General features: G+C 41.4%; 1 protein-coding gene across 1 annotated transcript in view; it reads left to right on the forward strand.

Annotated features, from left to right (window-relative positions):
• Window positions 1–237: 237 nt before the first annotated feature.
• Window positions 238–18,452, forward strand: part of PDK3 (pyruvate dehydrogenase kinase 3) — a 74,530-nt gene continuing 56,315 nt past the window's right edge. Inside the window, exon 1 of the mRNA XM_005593191.5 lies at window positions 238–535. Within this exon, the coding sequence (XP_005593248.1) occupies window positions 430–535 (106 nt within the window). The 5' untranslated portion in view covers window positions 238–429. The remainder of the gene's footprint in view (window positions 536–18,452) is intronic.

Raw genomic sequence — 18,452 nt, forward strand, 5'->3', positions numbered from 1 at the left:
GGAGAACTCAGCCAGGGGCGGAGCCGAGAGCGGCTGCACTTGCCGGGCTGGGCTGAGTTCCACGAGCCAGAGAGCTGGGGCTCTGGCGCCGCGCCGGGACAAAAAAAGAAACGTCACAGAGGCGGCGGCGGCCAATCAGTGGAGGGCGCGCGCGGCCGCGTGCCCCTCGCGCTCTTCGCCGCCCCTCGCGCGCCGCGTACGTGCAGCAACCGACTCCGCCCAGCGAGGCGGAGCCTAGGGAAGCCGCGGGCGGCCGGCCGCGGTCCGGGAGCTGTTGCTGCTGCTGCGGCGGCTGCACCGGCGGCACCGAGGCCGAGATCGAGGTCGGGGTGCGCGCTTAGCAAACGTGCCTTATCCCTGCGGCTTGGCTGCGCCAGCCCTTGCGGCTACCCGGGCGTCTAGGCTGGTCTGTGCGCCGCCTCGGCGAGGATGCGGCTGTTCCGGTGGCTGCTGAAGCAGCCGGTGCCCAAGCAGATCGAGCGCTACTCGCGCTTCTCGCCGTCGCCGCTCTCCATCAAACAGTTCCTGGACTTCGGTGAGTACGGGGCCAAGGGTTCCCATGGGCCCGGGGCCGCCGCCATTCAGGCTGCCACCCCAGATCTCCGCAGCTTCGGGGTAAAGTCCGTGGGAACCGCAGGCGGGGCTAGGGGATATCCGGGGGGCTCTCCTGAGGCTCGGATTTCGGGGCGTGGAGGGGCAGGGCCTGGCCCCCTCGCACCCAGCCTGGGACTTACCCAGAGACACAGAAACGGCGTCTCATTGCAGGACCCTCATCGCAGGCGAGACTCCCCAAACCTGCCATCGTTAGCTTCACATCTACTTGACACAAACCTCACAGCCCTTAAAACTTCAGAACGAGACGTGGGTGGCTTTTTAATGTTTTTATTTTTAGATTTATTTTTTTTTTGGTTGGGTAAGAACCGTTTAGAAATACCTTGAGGTTGAATAAATTATGCAACGGCATTTTTTCCCTTTTCTGCTCTAAGGTGTTGCTGTGTGGCTGGAGTGGCAGGACTCGAACTGTTGTCTTCATCAGGTTATGTTAAAGCAGTTAGAGGCCTGCACTGCAGACGCCTTAGATGCTTGGGAAGAGCGGACGCCTGGGCTCGTAGCATCAGAGCAGGGTCTAATACAACTCTGGCTTTAGTGCCAGCACCTTTCGTTTCTCTTCTCCATTGGTGTCCCACCCACATTTCCCCGTCCGGTGGGCTGGTGGGCGGCTTTCACGGATTGAGGTGGGACCAAAGAAGATCCGGGTTCCCAGCCTGCCTCAGGCCTAGCTGAGATGGGAATAGATTCCACCACCTTCTGTTAACTGGATCATGTTTCCCCAGAAAACGAAGGAGCTGGTTGTGAAACACCTAAAAGTAAAACGCGTGCATTGAGGTATCAGAATGGAACTCAGCATCCCTGAAGGAAAATAAATCCAGCAGCAAAGATGTTCTAAGCTCTCGAGGGGAAATTGTGGGGTGTCTGTTAATTTAATGAATTTTGTGTAAATGTCAAGGGTGTCAGTGATAGTGTCAGGTGGGCATAAAAACTAAAGTGCCAAGGAGGTAGAACATTTGAGGAAGACCTGATATGCAAAAAGTGATGTCCATACTTTTTTTTTTTTTTTTTGAAAAGCTAGGATAGGAAGAGAGGAATAGGTTAAAGTTGAGACCAAATTAAAATTTTAGAAACCAATTTGCCAGAGAATGATGATGAAAGTCAAAGTTCAATGAGACATTGATCTTTGTGTCTTAAAACTTCACTCCCAAAAGCTGTTGGTAGTTTTACTGACCGTCTTGAGAACTGTAGAGGTTTGAGGCAGTTTCTGACTTTGGAGTTTAGAAAGTGTTGCTGTTGCTATAAATATAGGCACGTTTTCCATCTTTTAGGTTTAGGGAAGATTCTGAAGGTATCAGCCTTTCATTAGTGTAAACTGAGACAGGATAATTCACAATAAAAGGAACAAAAGGAATCCAGAAACGCCCAGTTCTTCCCCCCTCAAAGTTTAAGTGATAGCTCCAATAGCCAGCCAAAATTTTGGTTAGTTGATTTCCATAGCAGCTAGTGTCTACCCGTGTTAATAGGTATTTTGGCAAGGATGTTATGTGAGTAGGAAAACCACAGTGGAGGATATTGTTATCATGGAAAACCTGTGGGGCCAGTATCTGGAAACAAATGTTCTAATTCTGGCTCTGCCACTAGCTCAGAATGTGCCCTTGACTAAGTGACCAAACCTCACTTGGGGTTCATTTTCCTCATTGATAAAATGAGTAGATTGTATCAGGCGATCTTTAAAAACACAGCTCACCACTCTACGATTGTGATTTCAAAGGAGAAGGCATGAACTTTCTAAAAGAAAACTACCAAATCTTTTGATAGATATTTCCTATAAAAGTCTTCTGATCTATTTTGGGAGGGGTGGAGGGATTCACTAAGGTCATGAGAGAAGCATAATAACTTAAGGGTTTCCTTCAAGTGCTAGATATAGTTGTAGTGGAATTTGCTAGAAGTGACAAGACTAGTTTGTAACACCCAGAGATGAATCAGGTTCTAATCAGCCTATCTTTAATGACAGGACAACTAAAAGAAGGGAGTTGTTGCAAAAAGTCCATCTCTACTTCTACTTTTCTCTTAGTTCTGTCTCTTCATAGCAGTTCTATTTTGGCAAGTAATGTGGGAGTTGGAGAATTCAGAATGGGTGTGGGATATTTTTAAGGTGAGGAGAGAGGAGGAGTGAAGAGGCTACATGCCCCTGTATGATTAGAGAAAACTGCAGGAGAGGGCCAACTCAGACGCTGAAAGCGCCAGGTAGCGGGCAGTGGATAAGTGAATGAAGCCAACGAGTGGAGGACTGTGACAAATCCCTGGTATATGGCTAGCTCCAAAGGGGCAGCTGATTGGCACCAATTCAGTATATTTCAAGATAACTTTGGCATAAACAAAATAGATGGATGGATCAAGTTGGCCCACAGGCTACTAGTTTATGAACTTTATGCCTTTCTCCATGAGTACTTTACAAATGGGACATACATTTTGACTAGAGTAACTAGACAGGGACCAGAGAAAGGAGATACATAGGATATACACAATTTGTTACAACCTTGGTAAATAGGCTTTCTTATGGGAATGTACCACACATCAGTAAGTGAGATTATTTCCCGTGTTCAAAAGTGGAGGCTAAAACTGGTTGTTACTTCAGAAGCAGTGATTTTATTTTAAAGCAGGGGTTCCTGAGCCTCAGCACTCTTGCCATTTCAGGCCAGGTAATTTTGGTAGGAACTGTCTTGTGCACTGTGGGAAGTTGAGCTACATCCCAGGCCTCTACCCACTAGATGCCATGAGCACCTCCCACTCCAAGTCGTGACAACCAAACATGTCTCCAGTCATTGCCAAATGTCCCCTGGGGGAGCAAAATGTCCCCTGGACTTCTGTTGAATCACTGTTTGGAAGCGTTTACTTGAGTGGTTTTCAGGCCAGGGCCTCATACTCTGAATTTTTGTTGTAAATGATCTGGGGGTGCTAGGGGTGGAGAGCAGAACATTGGTATTTTTAGGAGATCCCCCTGTCATTCTAAAGCATATCCAGGGTTAAGCATCATTAATCAGATGATCTGTCTGATCTACTGGCCCCCTTTCATCTATGTGCAGTATTTTTCTCTATGCTTTTTAAAATAATGAAAGTTTCTTGAACTCCATCTTGACTTGAAATATAGCCTGCCACACAGTTAGCAAATATAGCAAGAATAACAAGTGTTCTAAATGGATTTTTAATTTATAATGGCAATAGTACATTCCAAATGGTGGCATTTTTAAAAATGAGATTTTTATTTTGGGCCTAAGATTACAGCCACATGGTTCCAAATTCAGAAGGTGCAAAAGGACACAGAAAAGCCTACTTCCCACTTGTGCCCACTGGCCTCCCCTTTTTTTGCATAAATGACAGTTTATACCTTTGTCTGTACCTTGTTTTTTGATCTTAATACCTTAGAAACAGACCTTTGTATATCTGTACCTGCAGAACTTTGTTTTTCCTTTTTATGTCTTCTGAGAATTTGGTTATATGAATGTACTAGAATTTATTAGCCAACTTTCCCTATTGATGGCTACAATTAATAGGTTGTTTCTAGTCTTTGCTATGGCAACCTGCCCTCCAGTGAATTATTATACGCATTGTCATTTCATGCATGTCCGGGTGTATATATAGGACAGATTCCTAAACGTGAGATTGCTACATCAGCAGGTATGTGCATTTGTAATTTTGACGAACATTGTCAATTGCTTTCCATAAAGGTTGTCTGTTTTCCCCCTCGCTAGAAGTTTCTGAGAGTACCTATCTTCCTATGCCTTCACCACATTATTGTCAAACTTTTGATTGGTAAAAAAAATGGTATATCTAGATAGAATTTTTTTCTCCTTGATTAAAGATGTCTTTATTTTAGTTTTTTATTATGGAATTAAAAAAAAAAAAAAAACTTAGGCAGGTGCCTGTAATTCCAGTGCTTTGAGAGGCCAAGACAGACGATGGCTTGAGATCGGGAGTTTGAGGTCAGCCCTGGGCAACATAGCGAGATCCTGTCTCTTAAAAAAAAAAAAATTAGCCAGGAGTGGTGGTGTCACACACCTGGGGTCTTAGCTACTCAGGAGGCTGAGACAGGAGGATGGCTTGAGCCCAGATTGAAGCTGCAGTGAACTGTGTTTGTGCCACTGCACTCCAGCCTGGGGGGATGCACATTTATAGGTAAATACATACATAAATTTTATTGTGTATAATTAAGGTATACAACATGATGTTATGAGATACATATAGTTAAAAGGTTACTACAGTGAAACAAATGAACATATCTATCATCTCACTTAGTCACCCTTTTTTATTTTTGTGGCAAGGTCAGCTAAAATCTACTCATTTAGCATGAATCCCATATACAGTACAATTTTATTATCTATTATATATTCTTCATGTTGTGCAATAGATCTCTAGACCTTAAACATTTACAGAAGTAGAGAGAATAGAATGATGAACTCCTGGGTTTGTTTTATTGATATCCATGTGCTGTTTGTCTGTAGATGTTGTATGTGTGGTCTGTTAGATTTTCTTATCAATGTCATGGTTGTTTCAAAAAGATAAATTTTTGTTTTCAAGAAGATAAATTTTTTTCTTTTTCTATGCTAAGACTAATTTATCTTTTGAATTATCTGTTTTTTAAAGATTTGGTAGAACTTCATATGAAAGTGTTTAAACCTGTATGTTTTGGGGAATTTTGCTCTCTGACAGCTTTCTCTATTCTGTGTTATTGATCTCTGTAGATTTTCTGTCTCTTCTAGAGTCTATTTTGATATATTTTTCTTGAAAATTATCCTACTTGGTCAGGCTCGGTGGCTCACGCCTGTAATCCCAGCACTTTGGGAGGCCAAGGCAGGTGGATCACATGAGGTTGGGAGTTTGAGACCAGCCTGGCCAACATGGTGAAACCCCATCGCTACTAAAAATACAAAAATTAGCCGGGCATAGTGGTGGACACCTGTAATCCCAGCTACTGGGGAGGCTGAGGCAGGAGAATTGCTTGAACCCAGGAGGCGGGGGTTGTAGTGAGCCAAGATCATGCCCTTGCCCTCCAGCCTGGGTGACAAGAGTGAAACTGCATCTCAAAAAAAAATAAAAATAAAAATAAAATAAAATAAAATAAAATAATCCTACTCATTGAGGTTTTTAAGTCAGTTTGGATAGCTGAGATAGTTGTCATTGAACAGTCTTAATTTTCCCTGTGACATTTGTCCCCCCTTCTTCTTAAGTTAGTTGTTTTTTATTTGGTTGGATTTATTAGTTTTATGACTTTTGTTATCTAGTTTATTGTCTGATTTAACTTTAATAATTCCCTCTGATCTCAGGTTTATTTTGCTCTTTTAAAAATTAGGTGCTTTCTGTTCTCACTCACAAGTGGGAGTTGAACAATGAGAACACATTGACACAGGGAGGGGAACATCACACACCAGGGCCTGTCAGGAGGTTGGCGGGTAGAGGAGGGATAGCATTAGGAGAAATACCTAATGTAGATGACAAGTTGATGGGTGCAGCAAACCACCATGGCATGTGTATACCTATGTAACAAACCTGTATGTTCTGCACATGTACCCCAGAACTTAAAGTATAAGAAAATAAAATTAAATGCTTTCTTCTTTGTTTTGTTTATTTCAGTGTTTAAGGTTAGTTATTCCTCTGAGCACTGCTTTAGCAGCTGATGTGTGTGTATTTGGTCCTTTTTCTCTTAGCTCTTCTGCATCTTCAGGTTTTTATTTTCCTATGAATGAAGAGTTGTTTGAGGGAGTTTAAAAATTTCCAGTGAAGATGCATTCTGTATTTTAATTTTATTTATGTCTAGTTTTGTTGCATTGTGATTACAGACTGTTGTCTGAATTATTCTCTAATTTATTGATGTTAACTTTTGTTTTCTGTGAGTGTTCTTTGGGCAGCAAAAAAAAGGTTATACTCTCTTCTCAGGTTGCAGAGTGTGATATATCAGCTCTGTAATATGATGTAATTTAGGTTTTGTGTAACTTTACTTTTTTTATCCACCTGATTTGTCATGGATCAAACACAAGAGAAGTTAAAGCCTCCTAATAATGATTCTCTTTCTCCATATAGCTCCTATAGATTTTGCTTTATGACTATCAATGTTATGTTTGATGCTTATTAACTCATGTCCTCATTGTGAGATATACCCATTAGCATTAGAGTGCTGCCCTTTTACTAGTTGAAGGCTTTTTGGCCTGGATTCATCCTTATTTGACATTGAGATCTAGTTCCCTATTTTCTTGTTTATATTTCCTGGGATGGCATTGCCATCCTTTTATTTTCAGTTTTTCTGAATTACTTTGCTCTAAATATGTCTCTAAATGTAGTGTAAAGTTGGGTTTTGCTTTGTGAATGAATCTTTTTCATGCGGTAAGTTTAACCTATTTATACTTACTGATATGATAGATCTGTCATCTGTAATGGTCTGCATTTGTAATGTTCTGTTGCTTTCTGTTTTTAATACCTCAGTTTTCCTATGTTATATATTTGCTTTGTTTTGCCATATTTATTTTAATAAATAGCTAGGCTTGAATTTTTGGTTCTAGTGGTTATCTTTATAGTTATTACTTTATTTCTATAGACCTTTGTCCCATATGGGTCACTACCTGTCAGCTATGAGACCTTTGAGCACTTGAAATGTGGTCGAAAAACTGAATTGACTCAATTTAAATTTAAAACGGATACTTGATTCAGTTAATTTTTACATCTGTGTGGAATATTTTGGATATGTAAACCCACTTTATCACCTGTAAATTTTATGAAATCTCTTTATAGGTCAATTATTTTTGATAGAAATTTAGCCTCTGAATTGAGATGTGCTTTCAGTATAAAATACACACTGGATTTCAAAGACTTAATGTAAAAATCGTAAAATATCAGTACATCTTATATTGATTGCATGTTGAAATGGTAATATTTTAGATATGTTGGGTTAAATGGAATATTATCAAAAACTTTATTTCTTTTTTATGTTGTGGCTACTAGGACATTTTAAATTATATATATATGGCTCACATGTTTCTTTTGTTTGTTTGTTTGAGACGGAGTTTCACTCTTGTTGCCCAGGCTGGAGTGTAATGGCGCGATCTTGGCTCACCACAACCTCCGCCTCCCAGGTTCAAGCAATTCTCCTGCCTCTAAGTAGCTGGGATTATAGGCATGCGCCTCCATGCCCAGCTAATTTTGTATTTTTAGTAAAGACAGGGTTTCTCCATGTTGGTCAGGCTGGTCTTGAACTCTCGACCTCAGGTGATCCGCCCTCCTCAGCCTCCCAAAGTGCTAGGATTACAGGCGTGAGCCACCGTGCCCGGCCTGGCTCACATATTTCTATTGGACAGTGTGGCTTCAGATAAATATATGTTAATTCCTTATTGGGAGCAGTGAAAACATCACATTTTAATGTTCAGAATAAACATTTATTGAATTTATTTATTTATTTATTTATTTACTTACTTACTTACTTATTTGAGACAGGGTCTTGCTGTGTCACCCAGGTTGGAGTAGTGGCGTGGTCTTGGCTCACTGCAACCTCTGCCTCTCAGGTTCAGGTAATTCTCCTGCCTCAGCCTCCCGAGTAGCTGGGATTATAGGCGTCTGCCATCACACCTGGCTAATTTTTGTATTTTTAGTAGAGATGGTATTTTTCCATGTTGCTCAGGCTGGTCTCGAACTCCTGACCTCAGGTGATCCACCCGCCTCTGCCTCCCAAAGTGCTGGGATTACAGACATGAGTCACTGTCCCTGGCCTGAATTTATTTCCTTAAATATAACTTTCACATGTCTTGTTCCATATTTTTTTTCTGTAAACCTCTTTGGAATTTTGGATCAATTTATTGTTTTTCACTGGCAGTTAATATTATGGTGGCTCCTTGTTATATTTGCCCAAATTTGAGTTCTCTTTCCCTTAAGCAGTTGTGATAAATTAAAAATTCTCTTAATTATATAAGAAAAGGAGAAGTTGGACTATTATGGCATAAAGATAGAACCTTCTGAATGTTGAATGAGTTGGTAGGAAATGATTCACATTTTCTTTTGGACTTGCTTTTCATCTTCCAGTCTCGCCCTGTCGGCTTCTGGTTCCCGTGTTAACCACTTTTGTCCCCTCCCTGCGGACTGACCTCCCATTTGTTTGATTTTCCAGTTACTTTTGCACAGCCACACTTGCATTAAAGAGATTTTGCTCCTGCCTCCTTTTCTTAGATTTTATCCTCATTGTCTCTTTCCAAAGGACAGGCACTTACCTCTTCTTTGTAACCTCTCACAGCTTCCTCAGCTCAGCTTGCTTTGCAGAGTGGGTGCTACATGAATGGCAACTACTGATGGCATGCCTGACTCCATATTGAGGTTATTAAACATTATGTCACTTTCATTTAGTCAGTTATATAAGGTTATTTATTTATTTTATTTATTTATTTTGAGACGGAGTCTCACTGTGTCGCCCAGGCTGGAGTGCAGTGGTGCCATCTCGGCTCACTGCAACCTCCGCCTACTGGGTTCAAGCAGTTCTCGTGCCTCAGCCTCCTGAGTACCTGGGACTACGGGCATGCGCCACCACACCTGGCTAATTTTTGTATTTTTAGTAGAGACGGGGTTTCACTGTCTTGGCCAGGCTGGTCTCGAACTCCTGACTTCAGGTGATCCACCTGCCTCTGCCTTCCAAAGTGTTGGGATTACAGACGTGAGCCACTGTGCCCAGCCAAGTTTAAACTTCCATAGTGTCCCCACATGTAAATATAGCACCTCTCAAATAAAACCATCAGAAAGCAGATTGTCTGACAGCCCTGCCATCTTTTTACAAAACTTCATATTTTGATTTCTGTCATAATCACACTGGCTCTGTGAACCTCAGAGCCTTTAGCTCTTAGAAGGTAGCGGCCAGTTTCCCCATTCTTACTGTTCTTAAAGTTTAAGGGCCCAGCCATCTTCTGTTCCTTTAGAAAGTATTTTAAGATACTTTGGAGATACTTTGGTTCCAAATGACTCCCTTTGCAAAGTCTTGTTTTTTTAAGTCATTTTGTTCCTCGAAGTCTGATCACCACTGGGGACAACAGTGATTGCGTTCTTGGAGAAAATGAAAAGGTTTTTTAAAAAATTATGTTAGGAAAAGGGAAAAACAATCTTGTTGTGCTTCTGAGTGTGTTTATTTTGTACCTTTACATATGTAAATGACCGATTTTTTTTTTTTTCCTGTAAGCAGTAGTTTTTCTACTACAAGGTGTCACCAGGAATTAGACCAACCTGTTTGGAGAAAGGAACCAACTATTCCAAAGTAAAGGGGAAGAGAAAAATTTAGTTGAGGGTAAAGATATCTAACTTGGCTTATTGCATCTTGACCAGCTTTTAAATTTAAATAAAGAATTGGTCCAGGCACTGCGGCTAATGCCTGTAATCCCAGCATTTTGGGAGGCTGAGGCAGGAGGATCACTTGAGTCCAGGAGTTTGAGACTAGCCTGGGCAACACAGTGAGACCCCTGTCTCTACAAAAAAAATTAGCCAGGCATAGTGGTGCACCCCTGTGGTCCCAGCTACATGGGAAGCTGAGGTGGGAGGATCCCTTGAGCCTGGGAGGTTGAGGCTGCAGTGAGCTGTGATCGTGTCACTGCACTCCAGCCTGGATGATAGAGCAAGACCATGTCTCAAAAAAAGAAGGAGGGAGGGAAGTAGAAACGGAAGGAAAGAGGGGAGGAAAGGAAGGAAAGAAGGAGGAAGTGAGAGCTTTTTGGGCCTTTAAGATCTGATAAGGCTGCATTTTAACATGACGTGGTTTACCTGGCTCTGGGGCAGCTCTCAGGCACCAAAGTCACAGCTCTGGCCTCACTGTCTTTGTAGCACTTACGTTTTGTGTGCGTTTGAAAGTGGAGACAGCTGCAGTTACTGACCTATTGATAGTTGGGTGGTTTCCTCCCATTAAGCTTTTGGAAAATTGATCAGACTCTTGGCAAGATTTGGGAAACCTTGGTTTTGTTACTGGATGGAATCTGAAAATATCACTGCTTTTTCTTTTCCTTTATATATATAGGCATTCCATTATTTTACTTCCATGGTGATCTGATTTTAGAGTTGGGCAAATCCTTTTATTTTAGGAATACCCTGGTCTAAGAATGTCAACCTATAGCCTGAGGGCTGGCCACCTGTTTTTTTTTCCTAATTAATAGACTGTTTTTTAAAAAGTACAGTCTGTCCTCCGTATCTGTGGGTTCCATATCCATGGATTCAATCAACCTCAGATAGAAAATATTCAGAAAAAAACTTCCACAAAATTCCAAAAAGCAAAATTTGAATTTGCCTCCTATTGAATACTATGTTGAATCCATGTAAATGAAATGATGTGTAGGCCTTGTAACTAGTCTAGAGATAATTTAAAGTATATGGAAGGATGTGCATAGGTCATATGCAAATACTCTAGGCCATTTTATGTAAGGGACTTGAGTATCCATGGATTTTGATATCCAAGGGTATCCTGGAACCAATCCCCCAGAAATACTGAAAGGCAGTTTTAGGTTTACAGCAAAATTGAGCAGAAGTACAGAGTGCTCACAGAACCCCTCCCTACCCCCAAACACAGTCTCTGCCACCATCAGTATCCTGCACCAGTGTGGGACATTTGTTATAATTGATGAACCAACATTGACCCATCATTATCACCTAAAGTCCATAGTTTACATTAGGGCTCATTCTTTGTGTTGCACGCTGTGGGTTTTGACAACTCCTGTTTTTGTAAATAAAGTTTTACTGGAACACAGCCATGCTCATTCATCACATATTGTTTGTGGCTTTTGTCCATCCACAACAGCAGAATTGAGTATTGACAGAGACTATATGGCCCACAAAGCCAAAAATGTTTACTATCTGGTCCTGTACAGAAAGTTTGTTGATCCCTGTTCTAAGACAAATCAGTTCCCTCTTTAAAGAACTGAGCAGTGATTGGTTTTAATGTCCATTTAAATGGTAAAGCTCTGTTTCTCCTGTATGCTATTAACAATAAACTTTGGCTATCTGGAGTGTGACTTTTGAGGTAGTGAAGACTTTTCCAGGTAATCGGGTGGTTTACCTATAGGATATCTGTCTCAGAGTGGAATTACCATATGAAAACCTTTGACATTTTATAGCTTTAATTTATCCAGGGCTGTCAGCAAAGTTTAACTGTATCAGTTTCTCCGTAACCCTGCCAAAATGAGGTTTTTTTTTTTTTTTTTTTTTTGAGACAGAGTCTTGCTCTGTCGCCCAGGCTGGGGTGCAGTGGCCGGATCTCAGCTCACTGCAAGCTCCGCCTCCCGGGTTTAGACCATTCTCCTGCCTCAGCCTCCCGAGTAGCTGGGACTACAGGCGCCCGCCACCTCGCCCGGCTAGTTTTTTGTATTTTTTAGTAGAGACGGGGTTTCACCGTGTTAGCCAGGATGGTCTCGATCTCCTGACCTCATGATCCGCCCGTCTCGGCCTCCCAAAGTGCTGGGATTACAGGCTTGAGCCACCGCGCCCGGCCCAAAATGAGGTTTTATGATTTTAATTGCATCATAGGTAACACAGGAATGAAAAGTGTTTTTTCCTTTGCTTGGGTTTTTTTTTTTTTTTTTGTCTGCTTTTTGTTCTGTGTAAAGTGCTATTGGCCATTTTGTAACCAGAATCTGGAGATTTTATCATTTGCATAAATTCCTGTGTATATTTGGCATAGTAAGCTATTGTGCTGTGTAAGTATTGTTTCCTTTGGCAAAGTAATTATCAAAGTATAAAATTGAAGACATTTGGAAAGAATTGCTATATTACCTGTAATATAGGTAATTCATCTGTTTTTTGTGATAGCCCTTCCCGCCTTTGCCCATATATTTACATGTGTTAACATTGTATGTTGGTTTCCTTTTTATCTAGTGCACAGTCTGTGTTTTCATATGGTCAGTATCACCTATATCATTTACAGTGCTTTTATCATGGTCAGATTTGTCACCTATAGCAGAGTTTGTAAGTAGTTATTAAATCTCTCTGGAATCCATTGCCATTTTCTGATGAGCCTTTGTAGCTAACTTGTTTTTACCCTGTTCTACTGTGAAGTTGCCCAACAATTATTAAGACCTCAAGTTTTTCTCTTGAAACTTGGCTGTTTCTCTTTTATCTTGGCTGTTTCTCTTTGATCATATGCTAAGCTCTCAGAGTAGTTTGTATTTGTGGGTTCTAGTCAACACGGCAACTTTTCTGATTTTAACTAAATATCACATTTTAACTTTGTAATTTATGTTGAAATTTGGTGAGGGCAGTTCCTTATTTATTACTTTACACTTTAAATAATTTTTGCTTTTCTTGTGTACTAATTCTTCTTGATAAATTAGTCATTGTACATCTTGAATAGCATATCATCAAAAGTGTGCTAAGGGAACTGTGGGTGGGTTACATGGTGTTCTAGGGTTTCCATCTTTGTCATGTACTTGGCATTGAAACTGGCATTGAGGCCGAACTTGGTGGCTCACACCTGTAATCCCAGCACTTTGGGAGGCCAAGGTGGGCGAATCACTTGAGGTCAGGAGTTCGAGACCAGTCTGGCCAACATGGTGAAACCCCATCTCTACTAAAAAAATACAATACAAAACAAAAAATCAGCTGGGAGTGGTGGCTCACATCTGTAATCCCAGCTACTCGGGAGGCTGAGTCAGGAGAATTGTTTGAACCTGGGAGGTGGAGGTTGCAGTGAGCCAAGATCTTGCCACTGTACTCCAGCCTCTGTGACAGAACGAGACTCTGTCTCAAACAAACAAACAGACAAACAAAGGAAAAACTAGCGTTGAAGTATCTTCAGTTAGCCTATTTCGCTTTTATGGCAGGGAGGCTAGTTTACCACTATACTTGCCTTCATGGGAGAGCTGGGTTTGATTGTGACCCATGGTGGATGTCCTTCATATCCCTCAAGGAGAACCCCGTTCTTGGTCATTGTCTCATCTTAACTCTGAGATTATACCTTTTGTCATAATGAATGGCACAAAAATTATAGTAAACGATTACATTTGCACAGGTCAGCATTTATATTCCCGCTAATTGAATACTTAGGGTTCTAACTCAGTGGTATGTTATTTCCCTAAGGGTCACCTAAACAGTTGTGATTTTATTTTCATTCTTGGACTTGATCTATGATTCTACTTAACCATTTGAGTTGTACCAGTGTTGCTTTCTCTCTTACCAGGGCATGGAGGTCAGTATATAATAGTCTCACTGTTGGGAAGAAATTATCATCTCTCTAACATTTTCCCACACCATGAAGTTAAATATTTCGCCATGTGTTGCTGGCCAGAAAACAGTAGGGCCTTTTGAAATTTGTAACTTACATATATTTTCCCACAATTGTTACATTTTCATAGACCAGAGAACACTCAGGCTTCTATCTGAACCTTTTCTTGGATCTGTTCTAGTAGGGTATAATGTTTCCTTAAACTTGCTAGCAGATATTTCTTAATACCTGCCTGTGGATTTTGTATAACTTTGGTTAATTTCTCCTCCTGATTCTGCAGTTAAATAGAAAGCAAAGTGGTTATTGCTATATTACTATTCCTGCATTGGTCATGTAATGTGCTCGTGTGAGCACTTTATTTGTAATAGACTCTTCTGGGAGGAAGCTGCTTGTCTCAGGGAGTCTCCTGTTCTCTAGAAATTGCCCTTCATGGCCAGGGTACTGCTTCTTTTGTTAGAGCTCCTTACATATTCTCTACCCTGTTATCTCTGGCCTACATACTCCTATTCCTGTTTCTTTGACCTGAGCTTGACTTCAGGGAAGCTATTGGAGAAGGAAATTAAAATGGACTCTTGGCCGGCTGCAGTGACTCACGCCTATAATAATCCCAACGCTTTGGGATGCCGAGGCAGGCAGATCACATGAGATCAGGAGTTTGAGACCAGCCTGGCAAACATGGTGAAACCCCATCTCTAATAAAATACAAAAAAAAATTAGCCAGGCATGGTGGCACTTGCCTGTAATTCTAGCTACTCAGGAGGCTGAGGCAGGAGAATTGCTTGAACCCGGGAGGCAGAGGTTGCAGTGAACCAAGATCGTGCCACTGCAGTCCAGCCTGGGCGATGGAGTGAGACTCCATCTCAAAAAAAAAAAAAAAAAAAAAAAAAAAAAGACTTTATATGGCACCTGAAAAAGATTCAGTAGATTCTACTAGCACTTACTGAGTACTTACCAACTAAAATAGGATAGCATCTCATTCTCCCAACAGCCATGCCCATTTTACCAATTAGGAAACTGAAGTTCTGAGCAGGTAAGAAAATGACTCACACATATAATAGATAGTAGAGCCACGTGTCTGCCTGCCTGATCGTCTTACCACCTCTTTATAGCAGAGAAAGTAAGTGAGGGATTGGGCGCAGTGTGTGAGCAAAACAAACTGGAGGAAAGGACCATCGAGTTCATTGTCACCGCCTCCCAAGCATTACCACATCCTGAAGCACAGCCGTTTCTTTCTCGAGTTTGTTTAGTTTTTATCTTCCCCATTTAAGATCATCTAAAAGTGAAAAGGAAAAAAGAGAGCTGACACTGAAAAGTCTCTTACAGAGTACAAAGATGTTTGTGGTCAGTTTCCTATGAGGCTGAAATAAAACTCAAAGCTGAAAATAAAGACAACAGTACATGGGTAAATAAAAAATTGGGGATGCTTAATAGCCATTGTCTGGGCTTGAGTTCTTTGATTTGTTTACCCTCACTGAATTTTCTATGATTAGATGCTAGTCCATGGTTCTTAGGCCTGGCTGCTCATGAGAATCATCTGGGGAGCTCCTAAAATGAGTGACACCTGCTCCCCACATAAACCAATTAAATCAGTCGCTGCGGGTAGGAGTCTAGGTGCTGGTGCTTTTGGGTTACCCAGGCGATTGTGTAACAATAGTCTTCCAGAGTTAAAACCACAGTGTTAGATCTGGTGAAATTTTTGCCCAAGAGCTATGAACCACTTTAGGGGATCGAGTCTGTAAGTGAGATGCCAAAGGTTAACACTGAAGTCATTCTGGAGTCCATCAGCATTAGTTGAAAGTTCTGGATTTGGAATGAAATGGAAACTAAGAAGCACTGGGAAATTGCCAAGGCATAGTCATTGCCTTTGAGGAGCTCATAGATAAATGAGAAGCTGGGACAAATACATAAATTTATATATGCTAGCCAGAAGGATGAATCATATGATTTTGTGGTATCTTTTCTGCTGTCCCTACCTCTCCCTTAAATGTTTTTGAAATAAGGGTGGTTTCTGGGAACAGGTAAGGTTTGTTAACCCAATTGTCCTTTATCCGAAATGTTGTTGGAGGCTTTCTGGATGGAGATCACGAAGAGAAGAACAAAATGTAAATGTGCATACCTTTTTTCTTTTTTTTTTTTTCTTTTTCTTTTTTTTTTTTGACGGAGTCTCCCTGTGTTGACCAGGCTGGAGTGCAGCGGCGTGATCTTGGCTCACTGTAAGCTCCGCCTCCCGGGTTCATGCCATTCTCCTGTCTCAGCCTCCTGAGTAGCTGGGACTACAGGTGCCTGCCACCTCACCTGGCTAATTTTTTGTATTTTTGGTAGAGATGGGGTTTCACCGTGGTCCCGATCTCCTGACCTTGTGATCTGCCCACCTCAGCCTCCCAAAGTGGTGAGATTACAGGCGTGAGCCACCGCGCCCAGCGCCTTTTTCTTGACTTCCACCTTTTTTCCTTGGCTGTTTACTCCTAGCACTGCTTTCCAGAGTTGTCTTAGAATTTACATTAGTAGGCAAGGTTAGTGTATGATAAATAACTGTATAGAGAGACAAATAAAAATCTTAGCCTCTTAGACTAATTCTTTGGGAACTTGAGCTTAGAGATTGATGTGGTTTGGCTCTGTGTCGCTACCCAAATCTCATGTTGAATTATGATCTTCAGTGTTGGTGGTGGGGCCTGGTAGGAGGTGATTGGATCATGGGGGCAGATTTACCCCCTTGCTGTTCTCATGATAACGAGAGAGTTCTCATGAGATCTGGTTGTTTAAAAGTGTGTAGCACTTCACCCTTCGCTGTCTCTATCCTGCCACCATGTGAAGATGTGCTTGCTTCCCCTTCGCCTCTGCCATGCTTGTAAGTTTCCTTAGGCCTCCCCAGCCATGTGGAACTGTGAGTCAATTAAACCTCTTTCCTTCATAAATTACCCAGTCTCAGGTAGTTCTTTCTAGCCACATGAGAACAAACTAATATGGAGATTATCCGTAATTTTCCCAATTTTACACATGAGAAAGTAGAAGCCCCACGTAAGGAAGAGACTGTCCCAATCATCAGCTAGTTGTTGGTATAACATCTTGGCCACCTCTTCCAAAGGGAACGAGAAATTATTCTTTTTATGAGGCCAAGGGAACTTACATTTGTGTGCCACTCTCTGCTAAACACAATAGTAGTTAGCTGTAATTCTCACCGCATCCACATAAAGTAAGTGTTTCCATTTTTTGGATGAAGAGTGTAAAGCTTAGATAGTTTAAGTCTCTTACCTAAGCAAAGTTAGGGGCAAAGCCGTGGTTAAAATTCAGGTAGAATGAGGTAGGTTGGTTTGTTTTTTGGAGACAGAGTGTTCCTCTGTCGCCCAGGCTGGAGTACGTGGTGTGATCTTTGGCTCACTGCAACCTCCTCCTCCAGGTTCGAGTGATTCTCCTGCCTTAGTCTCCTAAGTATCTGGGATAACAGGCACCTGTCACCACGCCTGGCTAATTTTTTTTGTATTTTTAGTAGAGATGGGGTTTCACCATGTTGTCCAGGCTGGTCTCGAACTCCTGACCTCAAGTAATCCGCCCACCTTGGCCTGTCAAAGTGCTGGGATTACAAGCAAGATTGAGCTTTTAAACCTATGCTCTTTTCAGTTTAACATAGTATACCATTGTCCCCAATGCAATTATTTATAGCAAATATAGTCTCTATTAGCAATGCTGAGGTTTTGTCTAAATTTATTCTGTTACACAATAAATGGTATAATCTAATGCTTATCTAATTTTATTATTTCAGAACTATCAGATTGATATATACTCCACTTACTTACAATGAAATAATTCTACTTCTGAAAACCGCTACTTGTTAGTCTGCATTATCATCTCTGGGAATATGAGAAGCAGTATATGCAGACTTGTACTCCAGTCTTAATTTCTGGTGCCTACCAGCAGCGTGAACCTGGGCAAATCACTTAATCCCACTATACTTCAGTGTCCTTATCTACAAAATAGAAATGCTAGTGGCTAATCATAGGGTGGTTGCATTGATGACACTGAGAACGTATGGCATAGTGCATAGCACATGATAGGTGCTTGGTAGATGTTGGTTATGAATTTACTGTGAGAAGTTAGTGACAGCATTTCCTGGATGAAGTCAGCTTTCTGCTAAGAATAAAAACTGGGTAGGGAGCTCTTAACCTTGAATGTTAATTATCTTCAAGTTTGTTGGCTGAAGGTCTCAGTTGTATAAAACTGATCATTTTCCAAGAAACATAGCACTTTCAGCTCTTTTGTACTTTGAGTATGACTTGCTTTGGATTCTCTTTGATCACTGTGATGGCTAACTAAACAATTTGCCTCAGTTAACCTCAAATATGAGTACAGTGTGACCATTAGCTGTTCCTGCTTCCATGACAACAAGGCATCCTGTAACTCACCAATTTACCATTAGGACTAGATTCTAAACTCCCTTCTGGAATTAGGTTGATATGGATGCATGGCGGCTTTGGCTGCATAGTGCTTGTTACTCACATGCTCCAGCTGGTCACAGCTTTATTTGTGACATCTGTTCTGAACACATCATGTCTCTTCTTTTCCACTCTCTGGCCTGACACACTATATTGACTGTTACTGCCACTGTATTATTGTCTTCCTACCTCCCTTTTGGCTCTTCTCATGATCTTAAGAATTGAATACCCTTAACCAAATATATAGAATG

The sequence above is a fragment of the Macaca fascicularis genome, chromosome X (assembly GCF_037993035.2).
Source record: "Macaca fascicularis isolate 582-1 chromosome X, T2T-MFA8v1.1".
NCBI lineage: Eukaryota > Metazoa > Chordata > Mammalia > Primates > Cercopithecidae > Macaca > Macaca fascicularis.